The sequence below is a fragment of the Acartia tonsa genome, chromosome 2, assembly GCF_053477335.1.
Source record: "Acartia tonsa isolate MP-2025a chromosome 2, ASM5347733v1, whole genome shotgun sequence".
In the NCBI taxonomy this organism is placed as follows: domain Eukaryota; kingdom Metazoa; phylum Arthropoda; class Copepoda; order Calanoida; family Acartiidae; genus Acartia; species Acartia tonsa.
Window position 1 is genome coordinate 45,168,135 of NC_137261.1, and position 21,759 is coordinate 45,189,893.

General features: G+C 32.5%; 1 protein-coding gene across 1 annotated transcript in view; it reads right to left on the reverse strand.

The window, feature by feature from the left end:
* Positions 1–21,759, reverse strand: part of LOC145312819 (uncharacterized) — a 33,126-nt gene that overhangs the window by 168 nt on the left and 11,199 nt on the right. The window contains exons 2-7 of the mRNA XM_080152060.1: positions 21,249–21,368; positions 20,138–20,276; positions 19,668–19,752; positions 14,354–14,430; positions 5,149–5,314; positions 822–895 (exon numbers count right to left, since the gene is read on the reverse strand). Coding sequence (XP_080008186.1) covers positions 822–895; positions 5,149–5,314; positions 14,354–14,430; positions 19,668–19,752; positions 20,138–20,276; positions 21,249–21,339 — 632 coding nt within the window. The 5' untranslated portion in view covers positions 21,340–21,368. The remainder of the gene's footprint in view (positions 1–821; positions 896–5,148; positions 5,315–14,353; positions 14,431–19,667; positions 19,753–20,137; positions 20,277–21,248; positions 21,369–21,759) is intronic.

The window sequence follows — 21,759 nt, forward strand, 5'->3', positions numbered from 1 at the left end:
TTCAACAATTAAAAAAATCGCTCTTTTGGGTGGATTCGAATCGGTGACATACAGTTAAGTTAAGTTAAAGTTGAGCTATTAAACTAATTGAAATTTATAATTCAAATATAATCAAGAATTTGTGCTTATCTATAATACAAAGTAAAACGATGTCTGTCCGTCTGTCCGTCTGAAGCTTAAGATCTCGGTAACCGCTGAACCGAATGGGCTCTACTCTTCAGGGAATGTACCTATTGGTCCTGCGGTGGTTTTAAGCTATTTTCTTGGGGGGTGGGACACCCCCAACCCCCCCAAAAACAAAAAAAATCCCCCCCCTTTTTTTTTTTTTTTTTTTTACAAATTTTACGAATTTTATGAATTTTATGAATTTTACGAATTTTACGAAATTTACGAAATTTACGAATTTCGCGAATTTAATCGCAAAATGTTTTCCTGCTGGGTAGGTGCGAAAATTTGTGATCCGTTCTGCTGGGTAAGAAATAGAAGATGTAATTATACCTCTTGGGGCAAAGCCCCTAGAGGCTAGGGGCGAAGCCACTAGTTTAATATAAAACAAGATTTTTTTCTATTTGTGTATTTTTTTTCATTGTTTTTTTTTGTGTGTAACAGTTTTCTGATATTGCGGTATGTATGAATAAAAGTGTCCTTGTTATATTTTTTTTCTTGGGAGGGTGGTGGTACTCTCTCCCGAAATAGTTATACACATTCTTAGGACCTATAAGAAGCTACATTATTGAGGAGAATCATATCGGTTTAGAGCAGTTAGTGAGATCCTTTGATACAGACAGACAAACAATGATCCTGTTACTTTAAATCTCTACCTGTTTTGTTCATTTACAAGGTTTCCAATATCACTATTCATCTTTCTTTGTAGTTCTTCCAGTTCATTCTTCACCTATACACAATATTATATACAACAAGGATGACAACATCCATAAAAGGGAAGCTCTAAATTCATTAGGAATAACAAATTCATCTTTCTTTGTAGTTCTTCCAGTTCATTCTTTACCTATACACAATGAACCTCGTAAAAGTGTCGAACTATGACGTCAGAAAAAATTAACAATTAACCAATGAGAAGCCAGTATTCACTGTAATTGACCAATGGTAAAATATATAGCGGTCTCTCATTGGTTAATTGTTAATTTTTTCTGACGTCATAGTTCGACACTTTTACGAGGTTCATACACAATATTATATACAACAAGGATGAAAACATCCATAAAAGGGAAGCTCTAAATTCAGAAGAAATGACAAATTCATCTTTCTGTGTAGTTCTTCCAGTTCATTCTTTTCTATACACAATATTATATACAACAAGGATGACAACATCCATAAAAACTAAGCTTCAAAAAATCATGGAAGGGACAACAGAGAAATTAAATTATAGAGCAGATTATCAGTTCTCATAACAATGAAAAAAAGAGAGAATATACAAGAACTCCTGGAAAATGAAGAGCCCTTTAAGATAACATTAACATTCTTTGAAGCATAACCGACAGACGCACTAAACAATGTATAGATTATATGAACATAATTTATAAGAATCTTCACTGAAATCTTATAAATATTTGAGAGAGAAATTTCTAAAAATTTAAAAGAAATTGTTTTTTTATCATCCAATTATCATTGTTAATAAATACTGTATCACTGTTTACTCATCTTCATCGGCGTTGATGACATCATCACCAAGAGGGGGGAAAGTGGAATTACATATTACGTTTTATATAGAGGGTGAAAACCATAATCATAGATTATATTTCTGCTTCTATAAAAATGGAATCAACTCCCCAACTGTCTGATTTTATCTGAATTGTTTCTGCTGAGCCATTTATAAACAAAATTGTCCCTAATAAATTATCTGTTTATCAACCTTTACACCAATTTAATATGATTAAGCAACTACGAATGTCATGTTTAATATACTACGTGATACAACTTTAAATTTTAAAAAAAGTCACAAAGACTTTACTAAAATGTTTTTTCCTCTAAAGTCATTCAAAACACTGGATGTAGAATGTATATGGATATTATGTCAGAGAAAAAAATGTCGTTAGTTTAGGTGGACAAAATTTATTGGACTGCTTGTTTATCAAGTAGGATAGGAGGGACTAGAAATGTGAGAAAATCTTCTGTGAAAATACGACGCAACCCGCAATTTCGTATTCATTCCATGATCCTAGAATTAATATATAGTGCATACAAATATGCGTATAGTAGAGATAAAGTGATGCTCACATCTGGCTAATAAACATGATACCCCCCCCCCCCAGCCACCCCTTTAACCCATCCCTTCCCATCCTTATGGATGAACGAACTGACCAATAAATATTAGCAAGCTAAATTTTCCCTTGTCATAATATTCTTGTATATCCTATGAACGGCTTTCCGCTGATATAGAATGTACAATTATGAGATTAAAACTAGTTTTAATCTTATGATTGTACATTTTTATATTCGTAGAAAGCTGGATATAATACGATGCTAGACATAGTTTTTTTCGTATGGATGAGAACCGGTTCCTATTCACCGGATTCTAATGAATACGAGAAACATTGTTACTATTTCACTCCTCCCCCAGCCTAACCTACACTTGTATATCTCTGTGTACGCTTCTAATTCAACTAGAGCTGTTGCTCCTCTACTAACAAACAAAAAAAAGTCTTCCAAGTATAAATGAGTAAAGTCCAAAGTAGATGATCCCAATTCAAGCATGCATGAAATTAATTTTAACCCTTTATATTTATTAAACAAGTATGATAACATTCATAAAAATGAGATAAAAATGTGCATTATAAGTACCTTTACAAATGACATAAAATAAATTTTTCTTAATTATTTTCTTCGGTAAACAGCACAAAAAAGGTGGGTCATTGAAAGAAAATGAAGTTGTAAGTTTTGTCGCAATTTCACAGTAGCTTTTGAAAGGTGTTTTAGGTTGAGTTAGGTTAGGTAAGTGTTAATGATTGCCCCGCAGGGTTAGAGCCCTCCGAAGGGGCTAGAAATAGGAGAAAAGCTACTTGGATCTATAAGGTGCCTTTTTATGTCCAAACACGCCAAAATTAATGAATTTCAAAAATTTGCTTATTAAAATGGATTTATAATATACGTGGATATTATGACAGGGGAAAGAATAAATATAGGTTGCTATTTCCTTATTTTATTAGTCAGTTATCTAATCCGGTAGGATGGGAGGGAATTTGGAATAAATGTGCGGATTAAGGGGCTTTAAGTTTCACTTTATTAGAGTACATGAAAATCTGGTGTAATATCTAAGTAATAATAAATCCATTCATAAGAAGTGACATTAGCAATTTTATATTATAGAGTAGCTGCGTTAAAGATTATTTAGAAGTGTCAGAGATATTATTGGACCAATTTAGAATCGGAGGGATATACATTTGTGACAGTCGAATTACTTGGATGTTGCACCAGATTTTCATGTTCTCTGCTAAAGTAATACCCGCAGCTGGCTAAAATAACGATACCTCTCTTCCATCCCTTTACCCCATCCCCTCTAGTCCTACTAGATGAACATATTGACCAATAGGTAATGTCTATGTTAGCGAACTAAATTGATAAAAACTTTTCCCCTGTCAATAAATCCACATATGTCCTATATCCATTTTTGACGGACTTATCCTAACTATGGAAAATTATTGCTTATTCATCCATCAATCAATATCAATCATTATGTGCAAACTTTAAAATTCAAAGGCGGTAATTTTCAGAGATTCGGGGATGCGACAATGGACGAGAAATAGATCTTTCCCTCCAATTTTTAAGTTCGAAGTAGTTTGTATAATTCTATGGAGAAAAAGGGCCTGTACATTACACCGACTCAGAATTACCACTTTTTTGAAACTAGCGAATACGCCCCCTAGAGGCCTCTAGGGGCACTTGAGAAGGAGAGAGTCGAATTTAATAACCCAATATCTTTTTTTAGATTTTAAAAGAAAAAGTAAAAAGAGAACCCGATCGATTCAGCGGTTATCGAGATCCTTCGGTACAAACACACAGACACACAAACACACAGACATCCTGTTACTTTAGTATGAGGATTTAATTTGGCGCGCTATTCCAACCCATTTCTTTTGTGATATAATGACCATTGATAAGGAATAATCAATGTACAGTGTACATTAATTATTCCTTCATTGTCCTCTCCTTCCCTCCCTGGGTAACTTTAGTGGTTTTCTTTCCTTGTTTGTTTCTACATTCTTCAATGTCAAAATTTAAATTTTCAATCTTGAGATTAATTGTTGATTGCAACAATATTGTACTTCGGCTTGCGTATAAATATCAGTATGATTTTTCTTGTCTAAAGCTTAAGATTTCAACAACTACTGAACTGATTAAGTTCTTCTAATTATGGAAGCTTTACATAGGTCTGAGGATGGTTTTAGGATATCTACTTTTAGATCTAAGTTTTGGAAGGGTTTTATGCTATTTTTTACCCCCTTATAAGCCATTGAAAATACGGAGCACCTAGGGCGCAGGCGCTAATTATATTATTAAAGATTGCGCTCCTTGCCTTTAAGAACTTTCTATTTGCAGTTAAAAAAGAGGGCAATAAAATAGACTAAAACCATCCCGTGGTCATTGTGTAGCTCTTCTGAAATTGATAACTCAATCATTAAGTGGTTTTCGTGATTTTAACATGAAGACAAAAAAGGACCATTTTATTAGATTATGCGAAATTTGGATTAACATCAAAGTAACTATGTATATATCGATTAACATTACGTGTACTTATGTGGTAGTCGGACAGACAGATGGGCCTTTCCTAGAGCATGCTATGCTCCGGGACTACCGATAACACCAAGACGTTAATCTCCTCCTTATCACAATTCTAGTCAACCCATTCTGCCATTGTTTGATCATCGAAGAAAGCGGTCAACTTATCCACCGCTGATATAGGGAGGGAGTTGCCCCTCCCCTCTGCATGTTCCAGTAACCTACCCTTTTCCGATTTGTAATCTGTTTTGGATATAAAGCTATTAACTTGTTGTATATGGATTCAGTTCAAATATAACTTTCAAACAGTAACTACTTGTAGTACTTTATTGATAGAATCCTTAAGGCTAGGGGCTCTTTTGAATCGAACTCGCTTTGTAGGGTTGAAACGCTTCACCCTACCACACTTACCCCCTGCACATTATCTTGATAAGCAACACCAAACAGGAGCTGTAGAAGGCCAGGGGCACTGTTCTGACGCTTTACACGACTTTTCTTTTTCATCATATGCTTGTGGATGTTGCCATTCTTGTTCTGCATACGACGCTTCTTCATTCGCATCTTTGCCTCCATTATTCTAGAATATATAAAGTAGTAAGGTTATGTTGTCTGAAGCTTAAGATTTCAATAACTCAGGGATTCAAATGGATAATGGCCGATAAATTCCTTATGATGATACACAAAATGGCACCTTCTGTAGATTTCAATTGATGGTTTGAACGTTTAAACACTTAACCTAATGAAACAACCAACCAAATTTAAATTAAAGTCCCCAAAGTTGTTAAATAAGAAAACATTATGATTAACATTAAAATTATTGGTGCTGGTGTAATAAACAGCCCAATGTCTCTCGCTCCTTGTAAATAACTACTGAACCGATTAAGTTCTCCATTTTAGGGAACCTTTACATAGGTCCTTAGATTTAAGTCTAAGAATTGTTTTATGTTATTTTTTTTATCCTTCCAAAGCCGTTCGAATAAAAAGAACCTTGATGTTAGGGGGTGCAGTCGCCAGTATAAAAAAAATCCGTTTATATTTCATTTATAGCTAAAATATCCACATTTCAGTGCTTTTAATAACAAGTCAAGTTTAAAAACATATTTATATATTTAAAGATCATAACAATTATATTAAATAGAAGCTAATTACTTTTTTTTATAAACAACTGTTAGTTAATTCCTATGTTTAAATGATCATCCATAGGGTTATAATTATCTTTGATTAATTAGAACTTTGAAAGAAATATTAAATTGTCTTGTGTCATAATTTTACTTCCTTCTTTTAATTACTATATTATTAAAGAAATACAATATAAATGATTATGATATATTTAAAAATATGCTTTAATATTTTTTTTTTTATAAGTGCAAAGCTTAATTGCAAATTATTCGTGTATGTCTTTCTATATTATATTCTATTTTTGCACAATGTTTAATTGTAATTAAATATAGTAATTATAATAATAGTTATGATTTTTATTTTAATATCTATGGAAAATTGCCTGTATTACGATGCTATTTCATGTTATTTCATTATGGCTGAGAACTGGTTACAGCAGATATTAATCGTTTTGAAAGCTATAATGAAAATACTTTTTTTAAACAAAAAACCACGAAACATTTTTTTGCCATCTGATATTTAATTGTAAAATAATTGGATTATCCAACTAATTTGAAATCAAACAAAAGCCCTGGTATTACTTTTTAATTATTGCTTCAGGGAAAATCAGGGGAAAAGTAATGGTAAATATGTAAAAAAAAGGGGAAAATAATTGGCAATTTGTTTTATGCCCTTCTTTCTACAAATTTAAAAGTTTATCTATAGGCCTTATCTTTTTTAGATTCAAAACAATCCATCCAATTTGTATATCTTTAGAAAAAATACTCCCCCCCCTCTCCCCCTCAAGCATTTAAAATACTTTTTAAAAGTTTTTCTTTTAATCTTTTTTAATTTAAGGTGGTGGGTTGCCACCCCATCTTAGCCAACGTAGTATTATATAAAATTCAGCGCTACTTAGAGCATGAACAATACTTGATTTTCCCCTTCAAATTCTGATTAATTTTGAATTTATACCTTTCTCTTTATGCCTGAGAAGGAAAAGTCTCAAAGCTAACCAAATAAGTATATAAATATAATAATTAACTAATTAAAAATAAACCACAAGAAACAAAAGAGATATAAATTCCGTGTGTTAAAAATATTATTTTTATTTGAATTGTATTTTTTTACATCTTTATTATTAAGATTCTTTGTAGTCTAAAATAGTTAAAGTTAAATTTATATTTTTGTGCATGTCCTGTCCATAAAAATATCTTATTTTCTAGTATGGCTTCTAAACCAATTGATATCCGCTGGAACCGGTTCTCAGCCATAATGAAAAATCATGTATTGCATCGTATTACAGACAATTTTCTACGAATAATAAGATGAAAATCATAAAATCAATACCAGTTTTGTTAACCTAGGAAAACCTTACTGGTTAGGAAACCCAAAAACCTACGTTAGCCTTCATTTTTTTTATAGAAGTTGGTCTAACTTCTGTTTACAAAATATTTTTATTAGCTGACAAAAAAATAAAAGGAGATTTTTAGGAACAAAGCTTTTTAGTAAAAGAGACAAATTAAAGCCTTTTATTAACTCATTTACTTAATATATATTGAAAAGACTAGGAAATTAAAGAGACAAAGACCATACTAACATGATATAAGTGCGTCACGTCCAACAATGTTTTGTGTTGATTCTATGCAAAAAAAAAAACAGTTTTGACATTGATCATGAAAAATAATCGTTAGAAAAATTTACGCGTGGGAAACTTCCGGTTTCAGGAATTCTTGACAATTCCCGGTAATATATATCTGGACCCTAAACCATTTTTTAGGTCATTTGCAGATTTTACTAACTTTTTTGGGTGATGGGGAGTTTATACCTCCAAACAACAAATAACCCAACGCCCCAGTAACCTTCTAAAATATATATTTTTCTAAACTATATACATAATATTATATTTTATCCTTAATTAGTGACTGTTATGATTGCATCTTAAATTTCTATCTTCAAAGATTTTAATGTGCATTAAGTAAGTCTTTACATCAGAGTAAAACACTAGAGATAGAAAGGGTTAAATAACTGTATCTCCCCATCGCAACCGCCTTGTGCAACCTTTCTATTGGGTCATTGAAAATCAACCAATGATGTCGCTATATTAACACAGCTAAGTAGCAGAAAATAATTTAGAAGCACACGAAAGAGGTCTTGGAAAAAGGAAGGCAGATAGTTGTCTGTATATACATCTATACTATAGATATGTTGTCTTTACTATAAGGAGGGGTTGAAATAAACTGATGTGATTGAAATTGTAAACTGTAAATTTGTTAACCTAATAACATATTAACCCTTAACGGTCGGGGGGGGGGGGCGTTGAACGCCCCCCCATCCGGTTTTTTCTATCTCATTTTCTGTGTGTGAAAGATAAAGAGCCCAAACTGCTTGACTTTGTATGGGTATGACACATAACTGAGAGTTGGAATTTTTTTTAATATCTCCATCCTAGCGGGCACAGGATGCCAGCAAACCTGGCAGGGTCATCCAGGTAAAGAACAAAAATTTGTTTTTGATTTAAACAAAGCATTTTATCTTACCAAAATACTAAAATATCCTCTAGTAGTACATCCTCATATTAAATACAGGTGTTCAAGTCAATTTCAGGTTCCAGGTATGATCCTGCAGGTCCTGATCCTCCAGGTCTCCAGAAATCTTTAAATGGCTCCTGTGGCCGCAATTTTTGACTTAGAGACTTCAAATTTTAAACTTAAGCTTTTCTTACATGTCTACATAACGTATCATAAAGATTTCATAAAGATCCGCCGCCGTTTTCCCACCGACCGCCGACTGCGGCGGCTGGCAGCTGCCAAGTACAGCTGCGGCCGCTGAAACTTATGTTTTGATATATCAAATATAAAATTTAAATAAAATTAACATAGTTTGCAAAAAAAAATTTTGATCTAGCTTTAAAAATAAAAAAATTACAGCCGTTTGAAATTTTTAATTAAAAAAGGACCTAAAAACAAAGGTTGTTAAATAAAAGGGTGAAGGAAGCGGAAATTGACCTTGACTTACTTAAGGTCGTAAATTCACCATAACACAGGGGACTTGCACAAAAAACTTTAGCCCTCTAGCTCTAATAGGAACTGAGATAATGAGGGGGGGCGTTGAACGCCCCCCCCCCCCCCCGACTGATTAAGGTGCGGCAAGGGGCCCGACTGTTAAGGGTTAACATAATGGATGCAAGTGCTGATATACTGCATTACAAACAAGATCAGTATTTATTAATACTTATGCATTTAAAGAAAGATCTCAAACCATCTATTTTTACCAACCAACAATTTAAAATCACTACTCCATGTTGTTTTCTTATTTACATTTACTTATTTAGTACCAAAGTTGTAGAGTTTATGAAAGTGAAGATGTTGGTTTTTAAAACATCCCAGAAATCATAATCATTTGACTTGATAAAGATCTTAAAATTAGACTTAATCATAATTAGAAGCATAAGAGAACAACCCCTGAGAGGATTGAAATCACCAGAAAGACAGACAAACACGACCACCTGAAGAGTGGCCTTAATAGTGATACAAAATAAATTAAAATAATTCTGATGGCTATATTACTAATATTCTTATTATATTTAGGTACACTTTCAGGCCACAATTTTGGAGGTCTTTAATACAACGAAAACTTTTGTGGAAAATGATAAAACAACATGCCTTCCGATATACAAATAAAAGTATCTTTTTTGTTATATAGCTAATGCCATGTTAAGCATTGAAAATGACGGATAAAGATAAAAAAACCCAGATATTTTACATTTTATGAATAAAGAATATGATATATTGTCAGAAAAGTTAATTAATGGCATATTCTAATACAAGCGGCTTCGACCATTACCTCTAGTATAAAAAAATTCCAGTGAAAAAGGATCTTTTGGGATGGACGGAAAAAATTATAAAGTTAGAAAAAATGTGTATATATTTTTTATGGTAGGGGGAGTTGGTTGTGTCATATATAAATAAAGAGAACTCTTTATTTTCTCTCTTTTATTTATAAGTGTATCATCCTTTAAATATATCTTAAAATGATTTTAATCTACTTAGGTCTTAAATTTTCCCCCATTCATCTGTCCCTGACTCTAATTTAACCTAAACTAATTAGCAGTTAACATATTTTCATTAAAAAAATCCACTTAATTTTTTATGTCTAGCAAAAAGTAATGGGTTATGTAACCTTGCTGTTTTTATATGGTAAAATACTTCCTAAATTAAACTTTAAAACTTTTATAGCCATATTTTCTTAAATATAAATTCTTATTATAAGATAATTAAGCATAATTTTAAAATTTAACTTTCTAAGATGATTTTTATCTGAATATCTGACAGATTTTGAATAAAAATATTACATACTCTCTCCCTAGTAGGCACATAAACCCCCCCTCTCTTCTTATTTTCAAAAATGGGAATAAGGGGGTCGCAATATTTTTCATTCTTTATGACCAAATACTGTGGGGCCTAAACATGTCTGGTGCCCTAAGCCCTCTTGCGGGTCTACCCTTACTGAAAACAGTAAAACACAAAAGCGAAAAACTAGCCTCACAATCAATTTTATAATATTTTATAATGAGGCTGTAGGGGGGCGGGGTTTGTTGTCTTCGAATAGGCAGATAAAGTTTGAGGGACACCGTCAATTTACTTTTATCTACCCTAACTGAAATTCATGGCGGTTTGAAAAGATGCGTTAGTACATTTTCACATATTAACCAATATTATTTTTTTATTCTGATTCTTCATCCCTTTAATTTAATTTAATTCTTCCCATGCCTGCCAGTTTTGTTATTGTGATGAACTAATTGATTTTATACAATTCAACATTCAGGAAGCATCACATTTTTGGATGAAAACAAGAACGGTTGCATTCATAGGTGGATGCCTTTGATGGATTTTAAAACACGGGATTACTGCAAGGATTTAAAGGGATAAGACAATGGCCGATAAATTTATATACGTCTCCAATGATAATACAGAATTATTTTTTCTGTAGATTACAATAAGTGCTTGAAACGTTCAGACACTCTAGCTAATGAATCAACCAATTAAAATTTAAGAAGTCTCCCGAGTGGTTAGGCCAACAAATAAGAAAACTTTTTTTTAAAACTTAAGAGACTAGTGTAATAAACAGTCCATCGTCACCTCTCTTACTGGTAAGGGGAAAAAAGTAATAATTGTTGGATTTGGAAATAGCATAAAACCTGTCCAGATTTAATAAAAAGTGAATAGTGGATATTGATATCTTACTGGACATACAAAAGGACAATAATACATGTTTCTTAATTTAAGTAGGGGCTTTTCTTATAATTTAAAATAGTTATTCATCGCATCGTATTATAGACAGCTTAAAAGTGAAAAATTATTAGATTGCAGTCGGGGCTGACAAAACTTAAATTGTCTGTAATACGGCGATATTCGTGATTTTCAGTACTGCTGAGAACTGGTTTCTAAAACAAAGAATTTTTTTAGGTTTTGGAGCCAAACTGGAAATGATTTTTTTTATCTTTCTTGCAACTTAAATGTTTAACCATCTTATATTTTGATAATTAAAGAAGAAGGACTAAACTGTAATTAATCATTTATAGCATTAAGATATAACATTACTGATAATCACTCACTAATCATCTTCATAATCTGTGTGTGTTTTCTGTCTGTACCAAAGGATCTCGCTAAACGATGAACAGATATGGTTAATGTTATCCTTTACAATGTAGCTTCTTATACGGGTTGGGAAGGTTTATAACTATTTTGGGTAAGGGTATCGCCATCCTCCTAAGATAAATTACCCATAGAAAAAATGACCCCTACCAAAAAAAAAAATAATTTTTCTTTCAAAACAAAAATTAAATATGTAGGTATTCGACTTCCAATCTATTTCTCTCTCCAGAATAAAGAATTTAAAGAGAGAGAGGGGGCGGGGAGGTGTCCACTAGAGAGAGAAAGAAAGGATTCTAACAGCGTTTTAATAATCATCTACTGAAATGTGAAGGTAAATGGTGTTTCATGGATGTTAATTACTCATCTTCAATGTTAAAACATTTATTTCAACACTTTTATTTTGATATATTAAAATCTTTAAAATACGGAAATCATTGGTTATTTGAAAAATTATTTTTTTTGACAATTTACTTGACCAATTAAAATTAAATCGATAGATTAGAATCAGTATTACTATTCAGCCATACTGGAAAATCATGTATCATTGTAATTCAGACAATTAAAAAAAAAATAAAAAAAATTAATACCAGTTTTACTAGCCCGTGGATTAGGCCCCTCGGGTCTAACAAAACTAGTTTAGATCTTATAATTTTTCATTTTATTATCCCCGGAAAGCTGTCTATAATATGATGCTAATGCATGAAACATAATATTTTACAAATAAACTTTTGTTTTCATTCTATGTGGACTATATAATACGATGCTATAAATAACTATCAACGTTTTCATTATAACCGGTTCTAAACCATGCTGAAAATAATAATTTTTGTGGGAGCTTCTCGCAAAAATGTTCTTAAAATTAAGTGTATGTAAATATTGGTAAAATGCACAGTCTTTTTTTGCCTTATGACGTTGAAAATGCTTTATTGTCATAAAAAATTAACATAGGGATAAGTAAGTTGTTTAAATATTAATATATTTTTCTTCTAAGTCTAAATATTTCTGAAACAGCTTGTGCGATTTGAGTTTACTTTTCATAGAAGCTTTGTAAATGTCTTGAGGAAGTTCTATTCTATGTTCCAGTATCCAAAAGACGAAGGCACTTGAAATATAAGAAGCATCTCTGTATCCGTCCGTTTGAAGCAAATATCTCAGAAAAAGCACAACACCATGTGCAATAGTTTTTCCATGGACAATGGATATATCATTACTTGGATCTTACACTAGATTATCATTTAATAAAATAAAGTTAAACTTGTAGCTTGCTCAAATAACGACCCCCTCCCCTACACCATCCAATTCCTTTACCCCATCTTCTCCCTTCCTGCTGGATGAACGTCTGACCAATAAAAAATGTTCACGTTAGCAACCTAAACTGACGACAATTTTTCCCCTGTCATAATATCCATGTATATTATATATCCATTGCTTTGACCCTTTGTTTTACATTTCCCAATTAAATATAAATAAAATTTAAGAATAAAAATACATAAAGTCAATTTCTTATATTTTCATTCCTGGTGGCAAATATAAATTATTTCCGTATTCATTTCATCAAAGAACAACAGGAATTAAGTAAGGGTGTGTCATCCCCTCCGCAAATAGTCATTATCATATTTCATATTCACAAAAAGTCAGAATAAATAAATCATTAGAAGCGATTGTTTATGGGTAAAAATCGACGCAAAAGGATGAGGGAAACCCGCTCAACACGTAACGCATCCACTATTCGTCGGGGAGGTGATAGGTTAGAATCTCGGCCCGACAACGCGTCACAACTAAAGACGTTAAAAATGGTCCCTACTAATATTATGCGACATAAATAGTTAGAGTAGGGGAAATGCCTTGGTCCATAAACAGGCGCAACTCATTACCATGCACATTTAGGACTTCTTAGACAAAGGTCGTGCAATCAAAGGGTTGGTTGTCTGTTGGATGTTATCATTACAAGCGGATGATGCCCTTGAGTTCTCTAGATGAAAAGGAAGCGGAGCTATTTGTGCTTTATCCATAATCTTTGGTTGTAATATTATGATAAATTTTGCGTATGTGATAGCACATCTACATAACGTAAACAATGCAATAATTAAATCTTACACAAAAAGTTATCAAAGCAACCGAAAATGGATCATTTAATTACTTCTCAGAGAATTTACAATCCTTAATTATGACATTTTATTATACACATGACAATTCCTATTAAAATAAACACAGATTAAAAAGTTCTCTCGTTAATAATTGTATGGGAAAATTATTTCCATAAGTATCGCAGCAATAACAAACTTTAAAATTATCAAAAAGAACAGGTACTGTAAATAAATCACTGAATCATTAGAAAGCTCAAAAAACTAAGCAATCTATCTTTTATTTATAAATTCGTAATATAGATTTCTGGGAATAGTCCATTTCGTGGCAACACCCCTTAAGGGGCTATTCGTCGTATTTTTAAAATATTTTTTATAGGTTATTTTAGGTTAGGTTATATTGGGTTAGTGATTGCCCCACAGGGTTAGGCAATTGGCCCCGCATGTTTAGAGCCCCCCGCAGGGGATAGATATAGGAGAAAAGCTACTGTGAAAAATACGAAGAATCGCCCCTTAAGGTGCGTTGCCAATAAAGGGACTATACCCAGATTTCTTTTAGACCTGAAAAATTACAATTTTATTAGTGTGCGAACAGAGACTGTGCTGCCAGCCGTTTGATAGCTAGCTGCATTAAAAGTTATGTTGTCAAAACAATAACCTTGTAATTTGGTCTTAGTATATTGATTTAAAAAATAAAGCACTTTGGTTTCTGACAGGGGTAAGTGGGTTAAATTAGCCAATACTTTTGATTTAATTTAAATAAAACTGTAGAATTACCTTGTTCGTCTGTTATCCCCAAGAGTTTTGATATCACCCAATTTAACCTTCATTCTGTCTGCTCGTCGTAGCATGCTCTAAAATATAATCTTTTCAATATCTAATTGTTACCTAACAAACAGGGCTCGGTAGCCGCGCTCCATCCGCAACTAAGCCTCAAATTTAAACCCGTTTGGATGCTATGAAAAACCATTTAAAAGAGGGATTGTCATATTTTAGTCAAATTATTGCAAATGGTTGATTTCCGTGAGTCTTAAAGGCAGCTGAAGTAATTAAAGTAATCTAAAGGTGTCCGCGATTAGGAAGATGAAATATTATATTAGCTATTTCTCACATCGTATTATAAACAGCTTTCCGCGGATAAAGAATGTAGAATAGAGGTGCTGGATATAATACGATGCTAGACATGGTTTTTTCGTATGGATGAGAACCGGTTCCTATCCACCGGATTCGAATGAATACGAGAAAAAACATTAATTTTTGTTTGCTCAAAGATTCTCGATATGTTTTTTTTTTACAAGACTGTCTATTTTTTGTATCGCGGTTTAGGACAGGTTTTTTTCTAGCTGAAACGATGATATTGTATAGTTTTTATTATCTGAACGTATGGCCAAAGAAAACAAATCAAGTATCTCACATTATAATGAGGAAGGTATTTAGAAACTTGAAATAATATATCTCAAATGGCCAGTGGACCGTCAAAACCCCCTCCAAACAGCTTATTTTGGCAAATTCAATTTCAACATTAATTAATGACTATTAATTACATTGCATAAAAAAAATTAATATACTAATTTTTAGTAAATGTATACTATTGTTTTACTTTAGGATAATAATAAGACAAAGTAAGGGGGGGGGGGGTGAGTTTCAGAGGGAGGAAAAAACTATGTCCATCTGGGGGATTTTCGGTAAATTGTCATTGCTTAGCCCTGTGGGAATTATACTATACCAAACTACACCTAAACTATTTATCATTCAAAGGTATTAATGAGGGGTAGTGGAAATGTGTGGTCCACTAAATGTACCAGGGGTATTGCCAACTTTCATTTTCTAGTATATTGTATATCATGAATATTTTTGGGTTACCGCACCATATGGTCATAAAATGCGTTTTTTTCTTTTTCTGACAATTGAAATAGTAAATCATATTATTTGGGTGGATAAAACAAGGCCGAATACGACAAAAAGATAGCCACGCGTCAAAGTCGTATGCGGCTTAGACGTCCAAGGGCGGGGTAAAGAAGTGTTTACCCCCCTCAACATTTAAAACCCTTCATAATACCCCTCAAAATAAAGGCATGGTTGTCCTTGAAGGAGGGATTGGCATTAATTTTCTTTTGACAAAAAAGATTAAAACTACAAGAAATAATATGAAAAAGTTCAATAATGTCAAATAATTCAATTTTATTAAATAACATTTATATATGACAATTTATACAGTCTATCTTCTAAGAATCTACATTTTAATAAATAAAGAATTTTTATTCATGTATATTGGTCAGACAGACGAGCGGACGTACACACTTTTAGAGTAGATAATAAAGTTAAAATATCATTATATAGTTTTTCTCTCTGGCCATTTTTTACCTCTTGAAAGCTGGTTTCAGGCAACAGATTAATTTATTGTTAATGTCTTAATATTGGGGTAGGTTCAGAAAATAATATAAACCATACAGCTATTAAAACTTTCGTTTTCTTATTGGTAGCGAAGATTCTCTACAAACTCTAAATTTGGTAGGTCCGTCTGTGTTAAAAAGTTCCTAGTATGCACTGAGCAGCAATATACTAAACCGACTTTTTTCCGCTAAAATGAATTACTTGCCTTTCATTTTCTCTTTCTTTACTTTTATTTAAGTTTACTTTTGTTCAAGTAATTAATTAAAAGCAAATATGTTCAAATAGTTCACTATCACTGGACTTATTTGCTCTTGTTAAATTCAGATAATCTAATAAAAACAAACACACCCAATGAGATATTAATTATAAAAAGTCAGGGATCTAAAGGGATAAGACAATGGCCGATAAATTGATGTACATCCCAAATGATGATACCCTTCTTTATATTACAATTAGTGGTTGCTACGTTTCGAAACTCTACTAAATGAACCAACCCATCAAAATTTTTTTAAAAAGTCCCCATCGTTGGTTAGCCAACAAATACGAAAATGTCATGATAAGACTTTGAGGACTAGCGTAATAAACAGTTCAATGTCTCCTCCCTCAAAGATAAAAATTACTCAAAAACCAACAAGCATTTTTTGAGTGACAAAGTATAGAGTACTGACATTCTAACACAAATTTTTTTAGCGAAGCTAAATTTTCACTCACAAAGCAGGGGGAAATATAGCTTTTTATTTAAAAAAGACTTTTCCAGTATGACTTCGAAATCGATTGATATCCGCTGGATTAGAACCCGTTCTCAGCCATACTGAAAAATCATGTATAGCATCGTATTGCAGACAACTATCCAAGAACATTAAAATAAAAACATAAAATTAATACTAGTTTTGTTAGCCCGAGCCTTCGGCCTCTTTGGGCTAACAAACTGGTTTAAAACGTAAAATTTTCATTTTAATATCCGCGGCAAACTGTCTGTAATACGGTGCTAACTATTATGATTACTCATGAAGATTTCTTTGAACAATAAGCATCTTTCTCCAGAGATATATTATGCGAAACTTTTGTGAGGATTCCCCTGAATACTTTGTATGTCTTTGTGTATTTGCTTTCATTTCTGTGCTTCGCTACTTGAGAATGCTGTTTCCTTGTTAATATTCTATAATGCCTCTAGTTAAACATTTATGAAACTCATTCTTGTTAGCAATAAAAAAATTGAAGTTTTAATTGATTTTAGTCTGCAATGCAGACGAAACTGACTGTGGTTGTTTAATCAAGCTTTTTTTATGAACCTTTTTTTATAAACTAACTGACTAATAATTGAGGTCCATATTAGCAAGCTAAATTGAAAAAATTTTTCCCCGTGAATATATCCTACAATATCATTTATTCATATAATTTTTTTCATAATATTTTTCTTTGTCCATAAAATACCATTGCATTGCAATACTACAATTATCCATTTATCTCTTATTTATTGCAATTAAATATGAAACAATTTATTTTACCCAAAGGCAAAACATTTAAAACAATTTTGTTCCATACATTAATCAATATATTATTACATGGACATGTATATTTTCAAATTTTCATGTATTCGTGTTTTGCTCGCAGCTAGCTAAAATACTTTTAACCCATCCCCTCCTACTGGATAAACTGACCAATAAATGAGGTCTATATCAATAAAATTAATACAAATTTCCCCTGTCAATATATCTACTTATATCCTATATCCATTCATACATTATTAGATATAGATGTTAAATTAAGCTTTATTAACTCTAATATCTTTTCTTAGCTACCCTCTCCCAGTGTTCTATAACTTTATCGTGAGGACGGAAGGACTCTATATGTTCTTATTAACTCTAATATCTTACCTTAGCTATTCTCTCCTAGTGTTCTTTAACTCTATTGTAAGGACGGAAGCGCTCTATATGTTCTTATTAACTATAATATCTTACCTTAGCTACCCTCTCCCAGTGATCTTTAACTCTATTGTAAGGACTCTATTTTTTCTTATTAACTCTAATATCTTACCTTAGCTACCCTCTCCCAGTGATCTTTAACTCTATTGTAAGGATTCTATATGTTCTTATTAACTCTAATATCTTACCTTAACTACCCTCTCCCAGTGATCTTTAACTCTATTGTAAGGACTCTATATGTTCTTATTAACTATAATATCTTACCTTAGCTACCCTCTCCCAGTGATCTTTAACTCTATTGTAAGGACTCTATTTTTTCTTATTAACTCTAATATCTTACCTTAGCTACCCTCTCCCAGTGATCTTTAACTCTATTGTAAGGATTCTATATGTTCTTATTAACTCTAATATCTTACCTTAACTACCCTCTCCCAGTGATCTTTAACTCTATTGTAAGGACTCTATATGTTATTATTAACTCTAATATCTTACCTTAACTACCCTCTCCCAGTGATCTTTAACTCTATTGTAAGGACTCTATATGTTCTTATTAACTATAATATCTTACCTTAGCTACCCTCTCCCAGTGATCTTTAACTCTATTGTAAGGACTCTATTTGTTCTTATTAACTCTAATATCTTACCTTAGCTACCCTCTCCCAGTGATCTTTAACTCTATTGTAAGGACTCTATATGTTCTTATTAACTCTAATATCTTACCTTAGCTACCCTCTCCCAGTGATCTTTAACTCTATTGTAAGGACTCTATTTGTTCTTATTAACTCTAATATCTTACCTTAACTACCCTCTCCCAGTGGTCTTTAACTCTATTGTAAGGACTCTATATGTTCTTATTAACTCTAATATCTTACCTTAGCTACCAGGAATAAGGTATAACCAACAAGCAAAATAAATCTAAAAAAATATTTGGGGGGCCCCCCAACGATAGCTGAAAAACACGTATAGGTTTCGTGATTTTCTTCCGAATTAATTTCGTTATTGGTATGAGCTGCTTAGCTACCCTCTCCCAGTGATCTTTAACTCTATTGTAAGGACTCTATATGTTATTATTAAATCTAATATCTTACCTTAGCTACCCTCTCCCAGTGATCTTTAACTCTATTGTAAGGACTCTAAATGTTCTTATTAACTCTAATATCTTACCTTAGCTACCCTCTCCCAGTGATCTTTAACTCTATTGTAAGGACTCTATATGTTATTATTAACTCTAATATCTTACCTTAACTACCCTCTCCCAGTGATCTTTAACTCTATTGTAAGGACTCTAGATGTTCTTATTAACTCTAATATCTTACCTTAGCTACCCTCTCCCAGTGATCTTTAACTCTATTGTAAGGACTCTATATGTTATTATTAACTCTAATATCTTACCTTAACTACCCTCTCCCAGTGATCTTTAACTCTATTGTAAGGACTCTAGATGTTCTTATTAACTCTAATATCTTACCTTAGCTACCCTCTCCCAGTGATCTTTAACTCTATTGTAAGGATTCTATATGTTATTATTAACTCTAATATCTTACCTTAGCTTCCCTCTCCCAGTGATCTTTAACTCTATTGTAAGGACTCTATATGTTATTATTAACTCTAATATCTTACCTTAACTACCCTCTCCCAGTGATCTTTAACTCTATTGTAAGGACTCTATATGTTATTATTAACTCTAATATCTTACCTTAACTACCCTCTCCCAGTGATCTTTAACTCTATTGTAAGGACTCTAGATGTTCTTATTAACTCTAATATCTTACCTTAGCTACCCTCTCCCAATGGTCTTTAACTCTATTGTAAGGACTTTCTTTGGCCAGCTCAATTACTCCATCAATTCGTCTCTCACTAAAAAAAATTAAAAAAAAGAGTGATATATATTTAAAGCAACGAATTAAAATTAAAAGATTGAAACCAGTTTTGCTAAACCAGAGGCGCTAAAGACATAAGCTGACAAAACTGGAATTGAATTTATGATTTTTATTTTAATATTCGTGGATTTTTTTTTGTAATTGCATTGTGTTATAGACATCTTTCCGCGGATAATAAAATAAAAGATTAAAACCAGTTTTGTTAGTCTCGAAGGAACTTATGATTTATCTTTTATTTAGATTTTCGTAGAAAATAAGATGCTATACTTGCTTTTTTATTATGGCTAAGAATCCAACAGATATTGGAACCCAAACTGGAAAATCAGGAATAAAAGTCAACAGTATGTTTCTGCAACACTTACCTGATATCTTCTGGTGGAAAGGTTGGCTGTTCTAGATCAACTGTTTTGATAAAGTCATGGATTAGATCCTCAAATTCTCCAAAATTTGTGTCAATTTTGAATGTCAGGTCCCATTTGTTATGGATGGAGTTTACTGATCCTAAAATAAATATGTTTTAATAATAAATGTAAATGTATTGATATATAATCCAGATAACTAGCTGGATACATTTTCGGGACCTTATTCGTCTTATAGCTTATTGCTTTATATTGTTTTGTAGCGACTAGGCTATTGGCTGATATTTAAGACCAAATTGAAAGTCGACACAGGGTCTGCGGGGTGGGAAAATTTAGTTATCAAACCACTTCCTCCTCTATTGTTCGACTTTAATGTTAAAATTAGGCACATGCTCAGAGATTTACCAAGAGGGGGGGGGGGGGCGGGGGGAAAAATTCAGAATATCTCAATTTCCTTTCTTCCGCTCGCCTCTGTAAAAGTGTTAATTGTTTCTATCATCTTTTTAAAGATTAATGTCCGAAGACACAAATATTAAAAGTGATAGGTTTAGATTTCATCTATTGCGACATTCAAATAAGCATACCCGAATCAACTAGAAACGCGGTATTAGCGCACTAATGAACGTGTTAGTTCGAGTCTGGAATACACTGCTTCATGCCATTTTCTATAACTCTTATACTGCCCAACTATTTACTTACCTAAATATTCGAAGAAAACTGGCCAGTCTATGGCACTATGAATCTCTTACCTAAATATTCAAAGAAAACAGGCCAGTCTATGGCACCATGAATCTCTTACCTAAATATTCGAAGAAAACAGGCCAGTCTATGGCACCATGAATCTCTTACCTAAATATTCGAAGAAAACTGGCCAGTCTATGGCACCATGAATCTGTGATATTCCAAATATTTGCTTATCTAAATATTCTAAAACAGGCCAGTCTATGGTACCATGAATATGTTACCTAAATATTCAAAGAAAGCAGGCCAGTCTATGGCACCATGATCTCTTCCCTAACTATTCGAAGAAAACAGGCCAGTCTATGGCACCATGAATCTCTTACCTAAATATTCAAAGAAAACCGGCCAGTCTATGGCACCATGAATCTCTTACCTAAATATTCGAAGAAAACCGGCCAGTCTATGGCACCATGAATCTGTGATATGAACAACAACTGTACAACTAGGACTACGAACAGTTTCATATTGCTGGATTTTTCTTACTGCTGGATATCTAAAAAATTAAATGTGTGCATGATCTAAAATTAATCGAAATTAAAAGAAATTTTTTTAGCAAAAAAAATATATCTCTAACTTTTCCACTGGGCTAAATCAAAAATATCATTTTGATTATTTTAATTTAATTTTGTTTTAATAATTCTATATTATTCCTATATTAAGCTTCCCTGAAAGAATAAGCTCAATTGGTTCAGTGATTATCCAGATCTTAACGCACAAAAAACTTTCTACTTCATATCCTATTATATAAAGTAGAAAGGTATTTTTGTCCGTAGCTTAGGATTTTGATAACTACTGAACTGATTGAGTTCTTTATTTTGGAGGCATCTTACAGTTTCCTTGATGGTTTTAAGCTATATTAATTTTTAAAAGCGAAGCTTTTCTAT